The sequence below is a fragment of the Lontra canadensis genome, unplaced genomic scaffold, assembly GCF_010015895.1.
Source record: "Lontra canadensis isolate GAN:19392208 unplaced genomic scaffold, GSC_riverotter_1.0 scaffold98, whole genome shotgun sequence".
NCBI lineage: Eukaryota > Metazoa > Chordata > Mammalia > Carnivora > Mustelidae > Lontra > Lontra canadensis.
Genome location: NW_022631092.1, coordinates 1,562,558 through 1,584,206, shown reverse-complemented (window position 1 = coordinate 1,584,206; position 21,649 = coordinate 1,562,558). Strand labels below are relative to the sequence as shown.

At 44.8% G+C, this 21,649-nt stretch overlaps 1 protein-coding gene across 5 annotated transcripts in view; it reads right to left on the bottom strand.

The window, feature by feature from the left end:
- Positions 1–4,473: 4,473 nt before the first annotated feature.
- DICER1 (dicer 1, ribonuclease III) overlaps positions 4,474–21,649 on the bottom strand; it is a 67,520-nt gene continuing 50,344 nt past the window's right edge. For 3 of the 5 annotated variants that reach the window (XM_032837467.1, XM_032837468.1, XM_032837469.1), the window contains 10 exons: positions 20,584–20,766; positions 20,001–20,106; positions 19,428–19,603; positions 17,691–18,474; positions 13,929–14,084; positions 9,975–10,863; positions 8,070–8,338; positions 5,353–5,515; positions 5,191–5,266; positions 4,474–4,840 (listed from right to left, as the gene is read on the bottom strand). In XM_032837467.1, coding sequence (XP_032693358.1) covers positions 4,675–4,840; positions 5,191–5,266; positions 5,353–5,515; positions 8,070–8,338; positions 9,975–10,863; positions 13,929–14,084; positions 17,691–18,474; positions 19,428–19,603; positions 20,001–20,106; positions 20,584–20,766 — 2,968 coding nt within the window. In that variant the 3' untranslated portion in view covers positions 4,474–4,674. Of the gene's footprint in view, positions 4,841–5,190; positions 5,267–5,352; positions 5,516–7,650; positions 7,714–8,069; positions 8,339–9,974; positions 10,864–13,928; positions 14,085–17,690; positions 18,475–19,427; positions 19,604–20,000; positions 20,107–20,583; positions 20,767–21,649 lie in introns of those variants that run through there. The other 2 variants (XM_032837470.1, XM_032837472.1) reach the window with 2 other exon arrangements.

The window sequence follows — 21,649 nt, the reverse complement described above, 5'->3', positions numbered from 1 at the left end:
CTTAAAGAATGTGTCAAATGTCTCGTGTATAATCCAGGACCTGGAACGCATCAGTCAATGTGGCAAAACTTCAGAAAAATACACTTATTGTTTAAATCTCAAAAAGAAAAAGGCAACCACTCCTATACAACTCTACTAGTAAGCGTGAAGGAGAACTCGGTCAGCAAAATTTTTAGCGTATTAAAATGGGCATTTTCATACGACCACGGAGCTAGAACACGTGAGAAAGATCCTGTCTGCTACAACCATTTCTGTGTTACCACCCTCTTGAACAGAACCAAAATGGGAAAAGAAAAAGATAGAAGGACACGGAATGAACAGACCATAACTTTATTGGAGCTCGACTCTGCTACAATTGTGACAAAACAAACAACTAAAGGTGATCGGGGCCCGGAAGGTGCAGGCTGCACGGTCCCGCGGCACAGTTACCGGAGGGATGGGTTACAGTACGTTCCTTAGAACAGGTGCAGCATGTGATGGGAAATAGGCTACTGTCAACCAAACTATGTTAGTTTTCCTTGATTTTAGTCATTTTCCTTCACTCTATTTACAGCAGAAAAGCCGGGAAGTTTACTGGCTGTTCACCTCTGCGTTTCTGCTGGGTTTACCTGCTGATGCAGTGAATTCTGGAAGCATCTAGGAAATTCAAATTCTCTGTGGTGGTTGTCCAAAGAAAAATGGGCCAGGAAAAAAACAAACAATCACTTAATGATTGCAATATATTTACAAGTTAGTTCTGAAAGGCCATTTTCACTGCTAGTGGAAACCACAACACTAGCCTCAATGCAAGTTCCCGCGAGGTAACTCCTGGCGGCTCTGAAAACTGGTAAATTCGCTTTAATACACTTGGTCTTAAACATATCTTAAAAGCTTTCCATGTACAATATAAAAGAAATTTATTCGGAAATAATTAAATTCCTGAAAGGTAATCAGTGGTTGAAAAAATATATCTACTGAAATGCAACTGAACCGACCATCCAGGTGGAGCGCTGGGAACAGGAGCTGGGCGAGGGCTCGGTCGGACTCTCAGATGCGGTTTCAACAGAGATACGCAGGACTCAGATTGGTGGCTTAGGTCCCGTGTGGATTAAATACCCTATGAGAGGAAGACACAGAGATGGCCATCGGCTGGGCCCTTAGACAGCACCATGGCAGGGCCGGGTATGGGGCACTCTGGGCACCCCAGTCTCCATCATACTGGGAACGACCTAGAAGGGCGCGGTGCTGGGCAAAGAGCCATCTTTAGGAGCCGCCGAGCAGCCTCGGGCCTCGCTAGTTAGGGAGGGTAAGTCTGATCGTTCTGAGGGCAAGCTACTACGAAGAACGTTAAACTATTAGTAGTTTAAGAGATCATTACAGGAGTGCTAGAGATCATTCTAAATTTAATCACTTCACATGACGTAAAAGAAAGAAAAAAAGTAACAACATTAAAAAAAAACATAATTAAGAGTTTGGTTAACAAAGCTTTGTCATACTTTCACAAACAGTAAAAAATGCCACAGACAAAAATGACCTATTTAAGTTGTGCAAGGATATGACACATTGCAGGCATTATAATTATCTTTTTCAAATCCGGTAAATCAAAACAGCAGTGAGGCCAAACCACTTTTTTTTTTCCTCTCCGTTAAGCATATTTTCCTTGAAATGAGGTAAAGCATGGTACCAAGTGCAATGCTTATCTGTGCTACACCAACAGAACAAAGGGGGACAAAGCTATTACACAACGCAGCATAGTTAGGACTATTGAAAGTGTATTATAAAAGAAATAAAAAATCTTTACAACGAAGGTTCATGCCGATTAACCTCCACACAATCATCGTAAGGAACTCCGGAGGTGCTTCTTCAAGACACACTTCCCCAGTCCTGCACACACGTGCCCGCGGCACCACCACACCTCCCACCAGCGGGGCCTCCGTATTACATTCGGTCTCATGTTGCAGTCACAGAAACAAAAGGATGACACACACATGGGCGGAAAGGGGGGCCACACAGAGTGATTTTCTTCCTTAGTTAATGGATGCAAAACATTTCAACAAGCTAGACTGGGGGAACTCTACAGCATTAAAAATCAGCAGCACGAAAGCGTTCATAACCATCTCGTATGTCTCAGAGTTTTTATTTTTTAACTTAGCAACCAGGGGATCACAGAATGCGTCCAAGTGCGAGTCACAAATTAAAATTAGCTATCTTTCTCCAACAACAACAACAAAAAAATGAAATAGCTAAAGTTTGCCGTTGATAAAACATTTTGAATGGTAGCAGGAAATTTGAACCCCTGAGAATGTATGACCTAATCTTATCCAAGTCTGAACTTTTTCGTATTAACAAAAAATACTCTTCTTAAGATTACAAAATATATTGAGGCATTTTTCTCCCAACGGGAATTGTAACTGTGAAACAATCTGGTTTTGGTGCCAGGAAGCGAGAGAATCCCTTAACACTGGGATTAGTGCATTAGACGCAATGCAAAGCCCTAAGCTCCTGGCATCAGGTAGTTTATAAATCAAGAAGAGATTTGCGATCTAACTTGATCACAAATCACCCTCGCAAGTAAAATTCACATCCAGCCTTACTTGTTAATTGTACATGTTTACAGTTAATATAATTCAAGAATTGCTTGGTTTTAACTTGCTAGGAGACCTTACGCTGAGGTTGTTTGTTTGTTTTTTTTAAAAAAAAAAAAAAAAAAGAAAGGAAGGAAGAAAGAAATCGGAAGGTTCCCAATCAGAAATATTTTTAAAATGAGTCTACCCAAATTAATTTGCTCAAAAACTCATTTAATAATTTAGATCACAATTTAAATATAAGTTTGGAGACAACAAATAACGTTGGAGAAGCTTAACATCCCCTTCACTCGGGTCTCCTTAGAAAGTGGAGCTGACGGTTTTCTCTGTGTACACGTGCAGAGGTGTTTCTCTGGGGGTGGGGGGGTGCAGATAAAGCAAGAAGTACAGTATTCAACTGTAACCGAAAATGAAAAATGCAGCATTACATGAAGCGTCGAGTTCAGAGCGATGTGCTGGAAAACACTAGACACCTCTGCTCGGCTTGCTTAAACTTCAAGCATAATTAATGGGGCAAATTGCAGCAAACCTCTACTGGTATGTTGGTGGGAGTGCAAGACCGACCCACAGCTTTTAAAAAGGTAAATTAAGAGGTATTATAGTTACAGTGCAAAAAAAAAAAATTAAAATTTCAAGCATAATACATAAACATAGCACCAAACAGGGGGAAAACGCATGCAAAAGAAGAGAAGAACTGAGGTATTTAGGTGAAGAGTGCCTACAAGTCTAACGAAAGAAACTTCGGCAAATGCCTACAAATGTCTTTTTTTTTTCTCTTTTCCAAAGATGGAAATCATGAGCTGGTTTCCCTCCATTAATGAGCTCAATCACAGGCGTGTCGCGATGATGGCAGTCTGTCGCAAACGTTACACTCCCACGGCATTAGCGGCGCGGCTTTGGTAGGTGAAGAACGCACGCAACAGTGTGACAAGTACAGTGAGACACTTAAGTGACAAGACTAAGGGTAAAGGTGCTCTGTTTTGCTTCTTTAAATAAGTAACCAACCAGTTATAAAATCTGCAGCATATTTTAGGTGTGATACGTCTAGAGTTTATCTTGTTAGAGCAATAGCCTACCGGGCGGAACTGCCACGAACAATCTCCATCAGTGGAACGACCTGGCAGGAGGTGTTTAGCAAAATTGGGTATTTAGCCAAAGATTTTTATTACGGTGCTTTAAAAAATCCATAGACTACATATATAATATTCTGGTTTTCAAAATGCCTTCAGGACACATATGACAGGATCTCTAACATAATCCTGTAATAAGTTACGTCACGACTACACTAGTGAGTTGCAAATACCGCTCTAGCTCGACATCTCAATGCATAATAAAAGGAAGGGAATGTAAAACAGTTTGTTCCAAAAAGATCAGAAATTAAAGAATATCCATGAGGGTTTTACTTTTAAGGCAAGAACCTTTTGTATGCAAGACTATGTCGCATGAGAAAACGAAGACCTGATTCACCAACATGCCAGCCAGCGTTCATTAAAAACCTGTCCCTTACTCTATCAAGTGCAATGGCGACCGGGAGACGTCCTCTTATGCAACAGAACTGGAAAGAAAAGATGGGGTGGGCACGCTTCTCCTCTCGCAAGCCGCACCGGTCTCCTGGGCGCAGCGGCCACGGCGGGACCGGCGCCAGCGCCCACGCTGACCAGGGGAGGGCGCTCCCCGGAACCTAGGGGCTGTCTTAGAGGTAACCTCCTTGGCCTCCTAACGCTAAGCAGAGCAGACAGAAATGAAACTAAAACACTAAAAACCCCAAAACAAAGCACAGCTAACTAACTGTCAACAGTTCTCGTGCACACTTGCTAAATGTCCTCGTTAAAGCACTCTCGTGATTTAAACAAAGCAGAAGTGAGGAAAGAAGACAAGATTGTGTTTGCGCAAAAAACTAAAACTACAATTAGTTCCAAAATTTTTATACATATGTTAAATGTTTTATTCTGTAATCTATCTTGTTATCAAACAAACTTTAAATTCTGCCTTCGATTCATTCCCCTCACTATAGACTTGAAACCATCCTTCTCAATTTAAATAGTTAGCCCCTTAATTCTGCTTTTTGTGTTTTGTTTTTGTTTTTGTTTTTTCGTTGTAAAAAGGGGTTTCAGCTGTTGGGAACCTGAGGTTGATTGGCTTTGAGGCTGCGTAGGGCTCTTCTTGCTGCTGCAGACTTGGCGATCCTGTAGCTCCGGCCGACGCCTTTAAACTTCCCCTTCCCCACCACTTCCACCGTGACTCTGACCTTGCCGTCATACGTCCTCTCAGCCGGGCTGTAAAAAAGCCAAACAGCTTGAATCCGAAGTCAGAAGTATTTATTATTATTGTCAATCAGGACGGAGCACGCGCTCGGAGGCAGAGGGCCGGCTACAAGCTGCCGGCACACAAAGGAAACGCGCATTACACAGCGGCGTGGCCGCGGCAGACCGGCCAAGTCTCTTCTCTAACTCGGCCTTACTCTATCAAAGCAGAAGGGAAAGCCAATCCGACTACAAACGGAGAGTGCAGAGTGCATGCCCCAGTGTAAATATTTCTCAGAATCATTAGTTTATGGCATCTTTGACAACTCTTCCCCCTCTTGTTTTTAAGAAACTTAATTTTTTCCACACGCGGTTTTGCTTACCTGAATTTGGCAGTTTCTGGTTCCATTTCAAGCAATTCTCGCACAGGGGAGCGGGGCACATTTGCAGAAAATTTTTCTGTAATCAAAAGAAAAGTCATGTGAATAATATCCTTATAGTTGTTTTTAATTATGACTGCTGCTTTCGAAGGGAGCAAACAGTACCTATCAGCGGCCGCATCATTGGGTAGTACACCTGCCACACCATCTCCAGGGACATCCCACTATCCATGTAAATGGCACCAGCAAGCGACTCAAAAATGTCCCCCATGGCCTTTGGAACTTCGATGTCCTCCTCCTTCTCTTCGTCCTCCTCAGACCTCCTAAGCTATTGACATAGAGAAAAGTGATTTGTAAGCAACAAGACCACCTTTAAAGGCGTTCCAGGGTGCTGGGTTTTTATTCTTGGCTGGGACTTTTATTAAACCCTTTAATAAGGGTAACAATACCTTATGGCCATCACCTACTACACTGTAATAGGTTCTTCACAAACATCTTATCCAAAAAAAAAATAAAATTTTCCCCCCAATTTCTCAAGGGATCAAAAAATGCCTTCCCCTTTAGTATTGTTACTCTGCGCTCAGCAAAGGGGAAAAAGTCCTTCCGAATGAAAACAAAAACCACACGAAATTAGAAATAGTTAATAAATGTATGAAAAAAATTTCAAATACACTTGTAAGCAAAGAACTGCATCTTAAAACAGTTCTACCCGCTAGCAGCCTGCAAGGACTAGGCTGAACACTAACACGTAAGGCCTGACAAGGGCGCGCGCTGCTCTGCGAGTAAAAACTGCGGCATTTCCCCAGGAAAATTCTGCCGGACAACAGGTTCCTCCAAGTTCCCTTTTTATGAAACCCCTTAACGCACACTGACTGTAGGGGAGTACCTGACATACAGGAGGTGTTCAAAATACAGTAATAATGTAATATATAATGTATATTGTATAGATGTATATAATGTAAATATAATATGTAAAATAATGTTATATATAATGTAATAATAAATAATGCAATGTAATATAAAACTTAGATATGTATCAAATGCCTTTTAAAAGTTCCCAATTCTTTGAAGCAACAATCCCACCTTTGGGAATTTATCTTAAGCGTGTACTGAATATATTTACCATACCCATGTTTATTAAACAACGCAAATACCTAGCCACAAAGGACTATTTAAATACTTTCCATCATAGCCATATATTATTGATGAAAGTGCAGCCACTGAAAGTCAAAACGCCAGAGAATACAAAGAAAGTTGTCCTCAGAATATTAAGCGAAAAAAAAAACACATTATGGTATACTACGCATAATATAATTCTGTTTTATGGATACTTATTGTTTATATACATTAGCAATAAAACACTACAGAATGTTCATTTTGGTTTTATCCAAGGTATTATATTTGCATAACTTTAATTTTCTTTTTGCTTATTTGTATTTTCTAAAATAAACACAAAGTACTTGTGGAAGAGAAAAAAAAAGAGAAAAGGGCATTGGGAGTTTAAAAAAAATTTCTCAATGGATTGTTTAGCCGCATAGAGCTCTATATAAAACACTTGTAATGCTGGTTACAAGGGGAAAAAAAGATGCTTCTCGTTCATATATCACAGTTTTGAGGTAGAAAGGAATTTTAAAACTTATCGAATTCTTTCCTTTCACGGATGAAGAAACTGAGACCCAGAGAGGTGGAGAGACTTGCTTAAGATTCGACAGTACGTTAGAAAAGCCAGACCACTGCCATTTCCAATCAGTTTCTGTAACTTCTAATACATATGTTTATATAAACTAAAGAAAGGAAAAGAATGAAGAAAAATTAACAGAACCAGCATGTCCCGCTGTCATCAAAAGAGAACTTAAATCTAATTTCAGCTAATGCCTCAAATTCCAAGCTTAAACATTTCGGAAGGGTAAGAGCAGAAATAGCTGGAGCACATATGAGGCGGTTCTAACTCCTGGTCCCCGGCGAGCTGTCCTCCGACTCAGACCGTTAACCCTGGAGGAGGACACCCGGGGGGGGGGAAGTGGATCCCCCTTCGGCACGCGCTCTGTCCTGCTTACAGGGAAGGACACCTTCCCTTGCAGCTCTGCCTCAAATTTCTCTCACAGCAAGTCAAGGAAAGGCACTAGTTCCCAGCCACCGTTTGGTGCAATTAAAATAAATAAATAAATAAATAAATAAAGCAAAGTACAAATTAAACAAAGAGGAATTAAAACAGCCACCAGAATTAAGAATAAATTCTCTGACTCCTTGTAAGACATCTACACAGGGAAGACAAGGCCATCAGAACGGGGAGAACGGGAGGGAGAGGGCTCTCCTGGGTACACAGGTATGCAGAGGGATGGCAGAGAAGGGTCAGAGGAGAGGGGAGAGATCTAAGGGAAATTCTTCACTACAAAACTTCAGAGTAGCTCACAAACACATTAAAATTAGCTCCATCACCAAAGAACCTTTGGCTGAACTTACCACAGAAGCCTCTCAAATTCCAATGGTTAAACTTAGAAAGGTTGGTTTTTAAATGAGATTTTCCTATTTTCAAATAGAACAGAAAATACATTTGTGAGACTTACCTGAGATGGTACCAGCGACTGTTTTCTGACCCATTTCAACAGAAAGAAAGGCAGAATTAACCCCACGGAGCCCTCCCTGAGGTTCAAGCGCCACGGAGCGGGCGGGGGGCGGGCGGGGGCTGGCAGGACTTTTCCAGGGACTGACCAGGCACCAGGAAAGGAAAAGAGCCGACAGCCCCTGGTCCCCTCTCTCCCCTGGAAGGACCGCACGCACCGCCGCGGGGGCAGTCAAGTTCTTAAAGGGCCCACCTGGGAGCCGGCCCACGTCCCTACCCCGGCCCCAAAGCGGAGGAAAGCGACGGCGGCAGCACGCACCTCGGAGTCCATGCCCTGCATCTCGTTCTTCTCCAGCTGGAACTGCACGAAGTCGTCGATGACGTGGAAGAGCTCGGGGGAGACGGCTTTGAAGTACTTGTGGTAGTCGTACTTGACTGCCAGCGACGCGAAGATGGTGTTGTTGACCAGCGCGGACCGCAGGTCGGTCAGGACGCCCGGGGAGTGCTGCCGCGGGTCTTCGTAAAGGTGCTTGGTAATGAGGTAGTCCAGAATCGCATCTCCCAGGAACTCCAGGCGCTGGTAACAATCTGCGGGCAGCCCAGGGCGCAGGCGTCAGCGCGCGCCAACCCCACTCTTCGCACATGGTAACCCACCGTGAGGTCTGGCCCCAGAACCCCCCCCACCCCACCCCTAGAATGCCACCAGGCTTCGTTTTCGCCTGTATTCCTCAATGACAACCCATGTGACATGTCACACTTCCTGGAGCCTCTGGAAATTCAATTTGAATGGCAAATTAAGCCTATTTCTTATCTATGAATTGGGGTCATAAAAGCCTTCCATGGCCCAGAGGCTACTGCTCCTGCAGACAAGACACTGGCCAGGGGACCTCATCAGGTCAGGCCCCTCCCGCAGGCACGGTGCTGGCCAAGTGGTGCTAGGTACTGCCGAAGCCGCAGCCTCGCTCATGCGCCAGCCGCCAGGGGCCTTCCGCTGCACATGCACCCCACACTCTGCCCCCAATACACCCCGTGCACCCTGCCCCCGCCACTAGGGAGAGTGCACTGGGGCCACCATGCCTAGCCACTCCTGGGTCACAGCAGCCACCCTCCCAGTAAGTACCAGAAAACCCTCCTGCCCACATGAGCAAGACATGCTGACTGGACACCAACCACCGCCTGGGAAAGGAAAGCCGTGGCCATGCACAGACCTGGGCCAGCACGGGTCAGCTGGATGGAAGGCGCCCCAAGCCGCCAGCACCCCAGCTCCTCACCCAGCCAAGCAGAGCCTGTTCAGGCCAGGAGGCTGGGGCAGGGACAGCCAACGTGGGGCGTTCGGGACACCAGAGCGCCAAGGCAGGGGCATCACTCAGCAGAGGCCAGGAAGGAGAAACAAAGGGAAGCAGGGCCAGGCCACCAGCCCTTCTAGCCCAGAGCCAGACTGGTTTTCACGTTTCGGTTTTACACTTTTCTGATCATCTTAACCTTTCTTGTTTTCCTTACACACTCTATACTCTGCTTTGGTATTCTAGACTCGAGCACTTACTACTCTGATAGAGAAAACAATAACCAGGCTTTTCGTAAGCCGAAGCTGACTGCAGTCCAGGCGCCTCGTCTCCCTTCGCATCTGCCGGACCGGCCGCCACTACGTCAAGCAGGAGAGACCCTGCAGGACCGCGCCTAGCGGAAAGCGGCCGCAGAGCTCAAGCCAGGGCACCCAAACCTCACCCCGAAGCTTCTTTGAGCCCACGCACCTTTAGATTTAAAATGACCTTACAAGAGGGGCCTTTTAGTTTGGGAAGAATGACAAAAGGATGTGGAAATACATCCAGAATATACGAAATCAAGAACCATAAACAGCGCTAAACAGGCATCAGAAAGTTGTCGGGGAAGGACAAAAATGGAAAAAGCACAACAAAGTAGGAAGGCCCCAATTTCTCTAAACGTGTAGGACGTGAAATGACCTCCCTACCAGCAGGTCTGGGCGCCGCACTGGCAGCGATTGGCGGCAAGGAGCCGGATATGCTCCCAGAGTTAGAGGGAAATAAAGCCGCCCTCGTTTTTCTCTTGCTCCCCCCTCCACCGGCCATCCAAAGCACCAAGTCTGCACACGCACAGGCCGGAGCTCTTCCCCACGCGCACGCACACACACACACAGGGCAGAAAGAGTGCAGTTAACACAAGCTCGCAGCTCCCGAGCAGCAGAGTTTGGCCAGGGGCTCCTTACCCGTGATGGTGTTGTAGTGGTAGGAGGCGTGGGTAAAAGCCTGTAGAAGGTAAGCCTTATTCTTGAATCTGTAGTTGATTTTCTTTTCAAAATTTTCGAAACCGGATATGAGGTGACTCAGTGTTTTATCTGCATCGGGGTGATCAAACATGCATCTCGGGGGGATCTTCAAACACCCATACTCCAGGTCTCTCGACACCGAGGAGCGGGAGCCGGCCGCAGAGGCAGGAGCGCGGCTCCCTGAAAGGTTCTTTTGTTGGCTGCTGGAATTCTCCCGAGGCGGGCCCACGGCCTTCTCCCGACCAGTCCTTCTAATCACCGGGAGCACCTTGAGCCCCAGCGAGCAGAGGAAAAGCTGAGCAGCACGCTCGCCACAGCTGGTTAAGTAGCAGCCCAGCAGGGCCTCCACGCAGTCCGCTATGCTCTTGTCCGCGATGCACTGCTCGGTGTGCAAGTCGTACGAAATGGACTGCTTCCCCGTGTCAACACCGCAGTTTTCTTCGGATGGATTCCAGAACCCCACCACAAAGTCGTCCTCTTCCACAGCTTTGCTAGGATCCAGATAGCACATTGCATCCCAAGAGCTATAGTCAAAATCCTCGAAATCTGATGAGAAGGGCATGCTACCCAAGGAGGCCTTTTTGGGCATTTTCCATTCGTATGCAGAATCAGTGGTTGAAAAAGGAGAGAGAGAGATTTTCTTTACAAAAGCTCCTGATCCCATTAGCATGTTATCTATAAATTTGATATGTTCCTGATCATACTCCAGGAAATCGTCTTCGTACTCGGTGTCCTCCTTCGGAGCCCTCCACATCAGATCCTCCTCCTCCTCGTCCTCCTCCTCGAAGTCCTCGTCCAGCTTGCCATTAGCCAGCATGCAGTCTTTTGTCTGAAACGAGGAGGAATGGGGAAGGAGGGGAGACATAGCTGCTGTTTTTAAAAGGGTTTGAAACTCAATAAAAGCAAGGGTTATGGATAATTTCAAATGACAACCACAAATACTAAAAGGCAACTTTAAAATCATGGCCATTTGTTTTCAATTAACATAAAATAAGTTATTTAATCATATAAACAAAGTAAAACATGTTCTTTGAATGTTCATTTTCTAAGTTATAAAATGACCTTTCTCCCGTACGAAGCCTTAAGGATTTTTGAATATGGATATAAAGTTAAAATTAATGTCTACGAGGCAAAACTTCAGCTAAGAAGTCTTACTCCAGTAGACACACAGTAAAAGCACTCACATGCTGATCACAGAGGTCTTCGATTTTGCTGACAAAGTTTTAAAATGTTTCAAAAAGATTTTCAAATTAATAAAATTAAATTCCAGATGCAGAAAAAGCATTATCTGGGCAATAAAGAGTATAAATACAAAAAAAGACAAATTACCTTAAAAATCTGTCGAATATTAAAAATAGGCAATAGGGTTTCATGCTGAAGGTTTGTCCCCATTTCTACTTCAAATCAAAGTATATTTGCTACAATGTAGAACTAGATTGCTCTACTTGAAAACTAGTGATCACTGAACTAAGTTACAAATCTGGGAAATTATGCTTTCCCCTCCACTGTGCTACAGTAATCAGAGGAACAGATTATAGCATAACTGACAAAAAAAGAAGAAAATTTAGACTAACATGAAACACAACAATCCAATTTCTGTCAGAAGATCTTTGCTAATTCCAATTTCTTTGGCAAAAGCTTATTTGTGAATGACAACCTTAATAATGGGCTAGGATTCAGTAATGATGTAACTTTTTTGCAATGCTAAAAGATGCCAAATTTCTGTTGTGCAAGAAATAAAAGAAAAAAAAAAAACTTTATACTTTGGGGAGAAAAAGGCAGGAGGGTGTGCTTCAATTATGATAGGGACAACTTTCCAGAGATTTCCCGACAAAAAAGTTTTCCAGCTTTGTCAAGTATTTTTAAAACACTGCAACATTTCATTTTAAGCCAGACCCAAAGGCATAGCGTATTTGTAAAGAAGAGCAGTGAACCAAGCCATGTCTCTGTAACTATGTACCTTTACGGGTTGGCTTGGTTCTTTTTTTTTTAAATGAAAAAATGTTTAGAAAACTTTTCCAAGAACATGAAAAGAGACTGCAGTGGCAGATCCCTAGGAACTATTTCCTGTTAAAAATCCTATACCTTCCCAGGGTAACATGAGATGTTTTGGACTACCGTTTGGTCCTTAACATTTAAAAAGGCAACTGGAATTTAAAAAAAAAAAAAAAATCAGAGTGAATAAGTTTTTAATAATAAAAAAAAATCCTTATATATCTTTAGTAAGATGCTACCATAGTGTAAAATTGGCAGTACAGACATACACATGCACAAAAAAATAGGTTTTATCACAAATAAGCTATGTGATCTTGGACAAAGTTCTTTAATGCCTCTGGGTTTCAGTTTCTCTATCTGCAAAATAGCGGGATTCTACCTCACTAAATGGTCAAGCGCCTAAAAAAAGGAAAAAAAAAAACTGGCATAAAATTCTTTCCTCCTGTTCAAGCCCACTTTCAACCTGAGTTATTACCACTTGGGCATTCATATGCAAAGTTTCTCTTAAACCTATCTGCTGAGGAGTGAGTCAAGCAGAACTGAATGCAAGCCCGCTCCTTCCGGTATCATGTAAGGGCCTACTTCAGTAAGTATAAATAAACTACCAAGTGAAAATATGAATGGTATGTTTAATGTATTCCCAAAACCAAAGTGCCAGGCCATCTGAAAAGGAAAATAAGAGATCTCTATTGTATTTTTTTAAGTTCTTTTTTAATCCAAAGGACTTGTCAATGTCACTTTTATGCTAATTTTTTAAAAAAGCCAATTACATTATGAAACTACAAGGCAGAATAATTACTACTGGAATGTTTTTCATAAATATGCAATATCTTCTCTAAAGTCCTCAAAATCTACATACTTCCCTCTAAGCTTCTACCTATTTCTAAGTTAATAGCAAATATAATTTTTCTAACCCAGCCTGCATTAATATATTCTCTTAATGCTTTTCCGGAGCAGTTCAATTTCTGTAAAACATCGAACACTGCATGAGTTAAAAATGTACTCCATAAAGGGGTAAAAATCAAAATCGGGGCGCAGAGCAGCAGACCTGGGGAAACTTGAGACGGAGAACCAGCACAGGCATGTCAGGAAGAGGACACGAAAGCCTATTTAGAAAGCGTGACCTGTGAAAAGAAACCGTGTTCTCTCTGTTGGCCTGAAGGAAAAATTAAGTAACAATGATCCAGTCTCTCACTGATGCAAAATAAATGTCCACAAAATGAAAGTGGCCTAGAGATCGCCTTTAGCTCTGGGAGTGGCGCTAGGGTTTCCCAGCCGCCCGGCTCCGGACAGGGCTTTTCCAGCTCCAAGGGCCTCCGAGGTGCCCTCTGGTGGCCTTCCAGACAAGACAAAATGAAGACGCTGCACCTACTGTCTGGCCTTAAGCCACTGGTAAGATTTAAACTATTTCCAGAAATCTACAACCTTTATGATTTACTTTCTTTTCTTTTGTTTTGTTTTAAAGTCACTGGAGAGGACCGAGTCCTAACCGAAAAAACCCTGACCTGTAAAGCAAGGCTTTACTGAAATTGATTATTTCACAGACTGAAGATCATGGTTCATTGAAAAGTCATTGAACAGAGCTAAGGACTGAGGGAGGATGAATTGTTTTATGTAATAATAAAATGAAATGTTACGGAGTTTTGCTTTTTTTTCCCGTCTTTGAGTGGTGACATCATTATACTTCTGCCTCTGAAAATGATGATATAACTGACCCCCATCAAAATTACAACACTGTTTCTAAATTCAATGAAGAGACCGTTTATTTAAAGGAATTGATTCTATATATCAAATACCTACTCCATTATAAATACACCATGGAAAGAGAACACAAAAATCAATAGCACAAAATTCTCCCGTTCACCGAAAGATAAATGCTTCCAGCTACCAAAAACTTACCATTTCATCTTTTTCCCATTTATCTGTGTTACTTTTGTCTTGGTTGACTACATAACCAGGAGGAAGCCAATTCACAGGGGGATCAAATATTGATACCACCATACGGCTGGGCAGTCCCTTCTTTTTTCCAAGACGATACAGATTACAGTTGCTGACCTTTAGCAGAAAAAATTTATAAGATACTTATCTGCAAATGACCACTGCTAAAATTTATACCAGGCAAATAAACATACTTTTAGCTAAACGTTCTTCATATTAGTACAACTGGTCATCAATTATTCTCAATGGCAAATATTATATTCCCATATTTTCTATATCCTTCAGTGTAGTCAGATGAGAATCTGATTTTAGAATCAGATCAGAAAACACTGATATGCAAATTCCTCATAAAGTCAGAACAAAGGGTGCATACAATTTAAAACTTCTGCAAACACCACATGATGACAGCAAAAGCAAAGTACCACCTGGGACTGTGAGAACAGAAAATAACCCACATAACAAGTCTAGATGTCCCAACATTCTCAATGAAATAAAGGGGGGGGATGCCACAAACTCTAGCTATAAAGTGAAACTGGCACTGAAGAGAGCCAAGAGAATTTTACACTCCTAGACTCTAAGCCACAAATATCACTTTAATTGTAATGTTTTCTCAAATATCATTCCTTTGTTTTGGATGGCACGTCAAGACATTTTTGTTCAACCATTTTAAAATAGCAAAAGGTATAGCTTCATTGCTTACCCTCTGGTCTGTTTTTCCTAAGGACTCCGTGTCCTCTGTAGCTCAGTCAAATCGTACCTTCTCTATCCGGAACTATCTAGTAAAAACCTGGAAGCCAGGATCTAGAACTGTCGATCTCATTAGCATTTTCTATAAACTCGGATCCTTTTTTTTTTAGTATTTTATTTATTTATTTGATAGAGAGAGACACACAGCGAGAAAGGGACCACAGCAGGGGGAGTGGGAGAGGGAGAAGCAGGCCTCCTGTTGAGCAGGGAGCCGATGTGGGGCTCAATCCCAGGACCCTGGGATCATGACCTGAGCCGAAGGCAGCCGCTTAAGGACTCAGCCACCCAGGTACTCTGACTCGGTTCCTTTTTATGGAAGTACTTCATGAGCCCCATTTCCGGGGAACTTGATACCACTGAACAGGCACCCGCCCCGGGAGGGTCCCCTGGCCGGCCATCCCTGGGAGAATGGCATCAGCAAGACCGAGGAGCAGGCCCTGCGGATGACACAGCTGGGAGGGGACAAGTGTCTGCCCACATCACTGCGTGCAGCATGCCGTCGGAAATGGAACAGCTCAGATCAACGCCAGCATCCCTGTGCCTATGACGAGACGGCATCGCGGATGGCAGGAGAGGATGAAGATGGCCATCACAGTCAAAGTCAGACGGCACGGGGTGGGGGGGGCGGGGTGGGAAGAAAGAGCTCAGCGCTCCTGCGCTGCAACGCCTCATGGGCAGAACCGGACAAGCGGCAGTGGGGAGAGCCCTGAGAGAGGCACGAAGTGGGGGTGTGCGTGCCTGGAGCCTGTATGCGGACCAGCTAGGGGCTCAGGCCTGGTCAGGACGCAGGACGTGTCGGGGCGTGAGCACGCGGAGAAGGCCGTCCTCCAAGACCAGGCTCGGGGAACGGCAGTGACTCCTACAGGACATAAGGAGTCAAGGCTTTGCCGGCAGATGAAACTTCTGAAATGTACGCGAATTTCTTTCTTACGTCATAGAGGGCACTGCTGCTTCCTACTCATCCTCGGTCTCTGACCTTCCCTTCCTGCGACCACCTGGTGGGAATCTCATTCGCTCTGACAGCTTGGATGATCACTCTTACAAAGACTGTTCCCCCAAACCGGACCTCGGTCCTAAATTCCAAGTTATCCGAACATCTCACTGAATATCCCACTTCATGTTCCATGAGGTCTGAAAACCCCACACCGGACCCTTATTCGCACATTTGTGCCTCTGTCACCACGAGCGCCGCCGTCCCCCATTTCCCCAGCTTACACACGGCCACCCCGGCAGGTCTCTCTGCCCCTAATCACACCGACAGGCAGCGAGAAGGGTGGCGAAGGGTACCGGCTCTCGCCTCCATCACTTCCCCGACGCTCTGGTTAGGCAGGCAACCTTATACAAACTAATTAAACTCTCTAAACTAATAAACTTCCCCCTCTGCAAAATGGGGACACATTATCTACCCCTCGGGGGTTCACTGAGAAGCAAGGGCTATAAATGCTGAGGCTAGTGTCTGGTGTCGCAAAGGGACTTCAGAGGTGGGGGAGACTGACGTGGGACGTAGGGGAGAATGACGGTGTAGAGCGAGGTCTCTAAAGCCAGACCGTCTGGGCTGGTAGTGCCAGGTGACCTCGGGCAAGTTGACGTCTCCTGTGCCAGTACCCTCATCTGTGAGCCAGGACTACTGTAAGTCTATGCAATTGTAAGTAAGATTACAAACTAAATGAGAGCATACAGAACTAAATTAGGCGATTAATGTACGTGAGGTGGCGAGAGTGCTGTCTGCCTAAAGGAAGCACTTAGCTGAGCTACAACTCCTCTTCCACCGAACTCCTACTCACCTCAGCCCTCTCCTCTCTGCCACAGCTCTGGACTATCCCATTTTCCGCTGGCTTAGACGTCTTTGAAGGCCCAACGGATTGCTCAGCTCGGTTTGCTTTTGCTTTTGCACTCAGGCTGCATGCTGCTCCCAGAGCCATCCTCTACAGCTACCAGCTCGTGGGCATGAAGAGTCCCTTAGGGGGTGCCTGGCTGGCTCAGATTGTGATCTCAGGGTCGTGAGATCGAGCCCTGCGCTGGGCTTAGCACTGGGCAGGGAGCCTGCTGGGCATTCTCTCCCCCCCCCCCCCACTCTCTCTCTCTAATAAAAGAAAAAAGTCCCTGGTGCAACATTCAACATGAGTGCAAACTCCTTCGCCCAGCCCTAAAGATCAGCCCCAGCAGAGCACTGCCTGCCAGCCTTCTTAGTCTCGTCTCAGGCGCTTCCAGTCTACTCCCTGAGGACTGACACGCTCTGCCAGTCCTTCACTGTGCTCACACAGCACGAGCGCACCTCCTCCATTAACGCCTTCTGATCACAAGTGACAGTCCTTCCTTCTGGGAGTTTAGGGCAATTAGCAGCTTTAGAAGCTATTTGTCAAGCAGGTACACGGGAACCTGTGCCACCTCTCTCCGCATCGGGTGAGCATTCTAACTTTGTGGCACGTCCCCCTTAAACCTGAACCCGCGCTGGTTTCGGAACACACCCTTCCTCCGGGCTCTCCGGCCGCACGGCCTTGACCGTGTAGAGTCACGGAGCTAGGGGAGGGCGACTCTTCCCCTTCCTCATGCTCCAAAACCTTGAAGATGGGCTCCTCCACGCAAGACCCGTGTTTTATCCACACCTGTATGCCCCGTGAGCCGAGACGGCACTGTCCCGAGTAAATGGTGAACGGGATGAAATTAAACACGAGCTGCCCGAGTGACCGTGCCACGCATCTCCTTACGGCCGCTCAGGATCCAGGCAGCACACACATTCTCCCAAACCGTCCTGGTGGAACTGCATTCCTACCGGTAAGTAAGCCACACGCAGATCAGCTAATGCCCACCCAAAACCCGAGCGCTGCAGCGGGGAAAACCAGATCGCAGGCAAGCCCTGGGCGGGTGCACCAAAAGCCCGGCACGATCCCTCCTCCAGAACCACCCGACACCCGACGCCACTCGTAGGCAGCTGACCAGTTGCTCGAACTGTCCCAGATAAAAACAGCCTCTTACCTTTTTGCTTCTCATATATGAAAGGCGGCCCTCGTGAGCATCAGGGTAAGTGCAAAAGAGATACGTGGTGATGGCGTGCTTTAAAAAGGAGTCACCGAGCATTTCAAGCCGCTCCAGGTTAAATCCATCACTAGCATTGGAAAGGGTCAAAGCCTGCAGAATGAGTCCAGGATTGGGGCCAAGTGTCCTCGAGGAGTACCCAGGACACGGGCTCTGCTCAGAGCCCGTCCTGTCCTTGAGCGCTCGAACAGCTTCGGTAGTACCAGGCGTCGCGGCCGTCGTGGGACTTCCATCTGAGGTAGATTTGTGAGCATTTCCGTCAAGGTATTTATTACTCAGTAGAGTACATTCATCGCTGGGCTTGGGCTGGTTCTCGTAATTGTATAAATTCTGAATGGGATATGAGGTAGTTGGTTGTACAGGTATTTCCTGCTTGTAGTAATTCAGCTGATTTCCTTGGCAAAAGTCTCTGTTAGCTAAATCATAACTGCCGTTGGCAAGATTTTTATTGTAAGAAAGACCATTAATTGCTGTAAGATCTGTTGAAACTTCAATCTGGAGCTTACCAGGTGACTCACTGAATACCGTCCTGCAGTTCACAGACATTTGGTCATGATTTTCTAGAGAGGAGGTTCTATTAGCACCTTGACGTGCAGCATTTTCAGGGACTACAGTTGTGCTGTGCTTACAGTAATTATCACTTTCAGCTGAAGAGGAGTTAGCAATTGAGATGAAAGATTTGCTGTCAATAGATTTTTTCCACCCGAAGTCTAGGTTAGGGTATCTGCAAAGACATTTTTACGACTTCGTCAGCTCCTTCAGAAGGGCTAGGCTTAGAGCGAGAACAATGTGAAGAAGACAAATATATCAAGTAAAGATTGCTAGAAATCAGCTCCACTTCAAAAGAGAACCAAGTCTCCAAGGCAGACACCAGAAGTCCCGGACTTCTGCGGTGCCCATCAGGGAGGGGGACGGGGCTCGCCGGGCTGCTTCCATCCGCTGCCCTTCGGCAAGCACGGTGCGGTGCGGTGCGGTGCGGTGCTTGGGCTCGGGCCTGGAGCCCCTGTGAGGGCTGGAATCCCAGGCCCTCCAGCTAACCAGATGCTCATTTCCAGAACGCCTCTCTGTGCCCTGGCTTCCCGCACTTGGAAGAGGGGCTAACAACCCCTACCTCCTAGGTTGTCGTAAGTGATTAAGTGACCTCGTAAAGGCTCCGGCATTTAAACCAGCATAGGACACTGTACTAAGTATTCGACAAACGCAGTTGTGACTTGTACTAGTCTATTTTCACGTTCCTTAATCCCTAGAACCATCTTGGTCTTGACTACTGGATAACCCAAATTAATCAGAGTGGGTAAGCCAGTACTTTCCTGATGATACAGCCACTTTCCTAGCGGGAAGAAAGTGAAAAAGACAAAGAACATATTGAGGCAAGTGCCATTTAATATATGTTTATAAAAAGAGGAAGCAGCCCTAAAAGATCAGTGTGGTTACAAAGAACTGCTTCCGTTTTCACTCTGACTGGCATGCCTGGAGGAGGGACGCCCTCCCCTTCTGTGACTTTACAAGGACACAGGAGTCAAAGGATGTGTTTATTGCACGTATGAGACATCCATGCTTTTCTTCTTAACCTTTTAAGAATTATTTTATATAAAATTAAAACTTGAACTGAATTCAGTTCTTCTGCAAATAGGATTTCATGACCCACGTTCTTGCCGGCTGTCAGCACAGGCGTACCTAAAATCCACGGGAAGTGATCGGACTCCCACGCCAGCATCGCTGGCCGTCTGGGCTCTCAGCTCCTCTGCGGTCAAAAGGCAGTGAAGGCGATAGAGTATACTAGGGAGACAGACTGCTTTTCTCCACAGTGACGCTGGAATCGGATGGATAGCACAGAGCTCTGGAACCAGTATCTTTGAATAAGGAAAAATGTGGGTAAATATAAAGCAAACACACAAAAGAATAAAAGACTAAACTTAAGGCCATTTTCACTAACGGATAAAGACAAAAATCATAAACACTAGTAAAAATTTAACTTTTAAAAATAATCCTTTAAGACCAAAAGGGATTTATCCTAGGATTTACAAGGACGAAATGGATCAATGAACCAAGTATAACAGCAAACCTCTCACACTTCTACCAGAAAGACATTCAAATACAAGTTAACACACAGGATTACCTAAAACATAACAAAACATAAGGGCTGGGAAACTTCCAAAAAATTCATGTGTCACTCAGTTCACTTGATAATATAAAAGCCGAACTTATCCTTCAACACACTAAATTACCGAGTCACAATGAGCACATTACCTGCTTATTCTGCAGACTTTCCCACTTGGCTTTTCTCTTTTCAGCACTGCTCAGAGGAAGAGCTTTCCCCTTCTGATTCAAATGGCGTGGTGTCAAAAGATTAAGTCTGTAAGAATTTCAAAATATTTTATCAAACAAAAATAAAAGGGGCGCCTGGGTGGCTGAGTTGGTTAAGCGTCTGCCTTCGGCTCAGATCAGGATCCCAGGGTCCTGGGATCGAGCCCCATATCGGGCTCCCTGCTTGGCGGGAAGCCTGCTTCTTCTCCCGCTCCCCTGCTTGTGTTCCCTCAATCACTGTCTCTCTTTCTCTCTCTGTCAAATAAATAAATAAAATCTTAAAAAATAATAATAATCAATCAATCAATAAAATACAAGCAAGTCCCCGCTTCACAGTGGCTCTGCCCCTTCAGTGTGCGGACTCCGGACCCCACCCTGCGCAGTCTTGCATGCGAAAGGTCAGTCCCCCGATTTGAGAGAGTCTGCAGGTGTGGCTGTGGGGACAGCAAACCTGTACAGCCGTCTACTGACCTCTGCAAATAATGCCTCGCACGAGATTTCAGATGTCCTTTCTGAAGCCCCCTACCTTGAAGATGTGTGGTCCACATCCAGCAGTGGCTGGTTGAGATTGGTCAGGTCAAGGTTGTACTTGGTTTTATAATATTCTGCGAAAGTTTCATACTCAGGGGAAGGAAATTTACTCAGTGGGGTAAGATCAGTGTACACATCAGCTACATAAAATCGATGAGGCTGATCAAAATTACGGTATCTACAAAAGAAAAACAATACACTTAGAGACAACTATTCTCAACAAATGGTTTTCTTATGAAAATGCAGATTATGAGTAAATTCAAAGGCTAAAAATAAATAACTGAAAATTTCAATTCTAAACATTTCAAGTGGGTATAAGACATTTATAGTAAGTGAATACGAATTCTCTACTCTACTATTAACCACGTTCTAAATATCTGTGCTTCGCTAACACATGAATGCTAAACAGCACCTTTAAACCTCTATTCATTTGACCACTATGCACAGGGTAGAAGACTGTCAATGCCCCACCAACTGAGCAGGCACCTTGCATTACTAATATGCTACACGTGAAAGGCACCAGCCACACACACACACTGAGACCCCACTTCCGGTGTTCATAGTCTGATGATAGCTAACATTTAAAATACGGCTTTAACAAAGAAGAAAAAACATCAAAGAAAGACTAAATTACAGCCAGCACTCTAATTATGAAAAGTTCCTGTATTTAAATCTATTGCTCAAAAAGTCTATTCCCTTAATTTTTACGAAATAAGAAAAAAACTATTCTGACTTACTACTTCATTGCACTTAATACCATCCATTATTCTTTATAAAAAGTTTAGGAAGCTATTATTTACAATGAAATCCTTTAAGACTTTGGGGATTAAGAGGATGAAGATTTTCAAAAAGTCTTTCGACATCACTTAGATGGTCCGAGCTTCCCAAGGTAAAACCCTTCCCTCCGCCAACAGTGCTCCTTCCAGGTGTTGTTTCGTACAAAAGGAGGTCAGCCAGGGAGGACAGGCCCACCAGGAAGAGACACCTAAACTTCCTACTAGTGACCTCAACGCTAGAGCCCAGTGATGTTTCCACGCGAACAAGTGAATCCCCTGAAATGA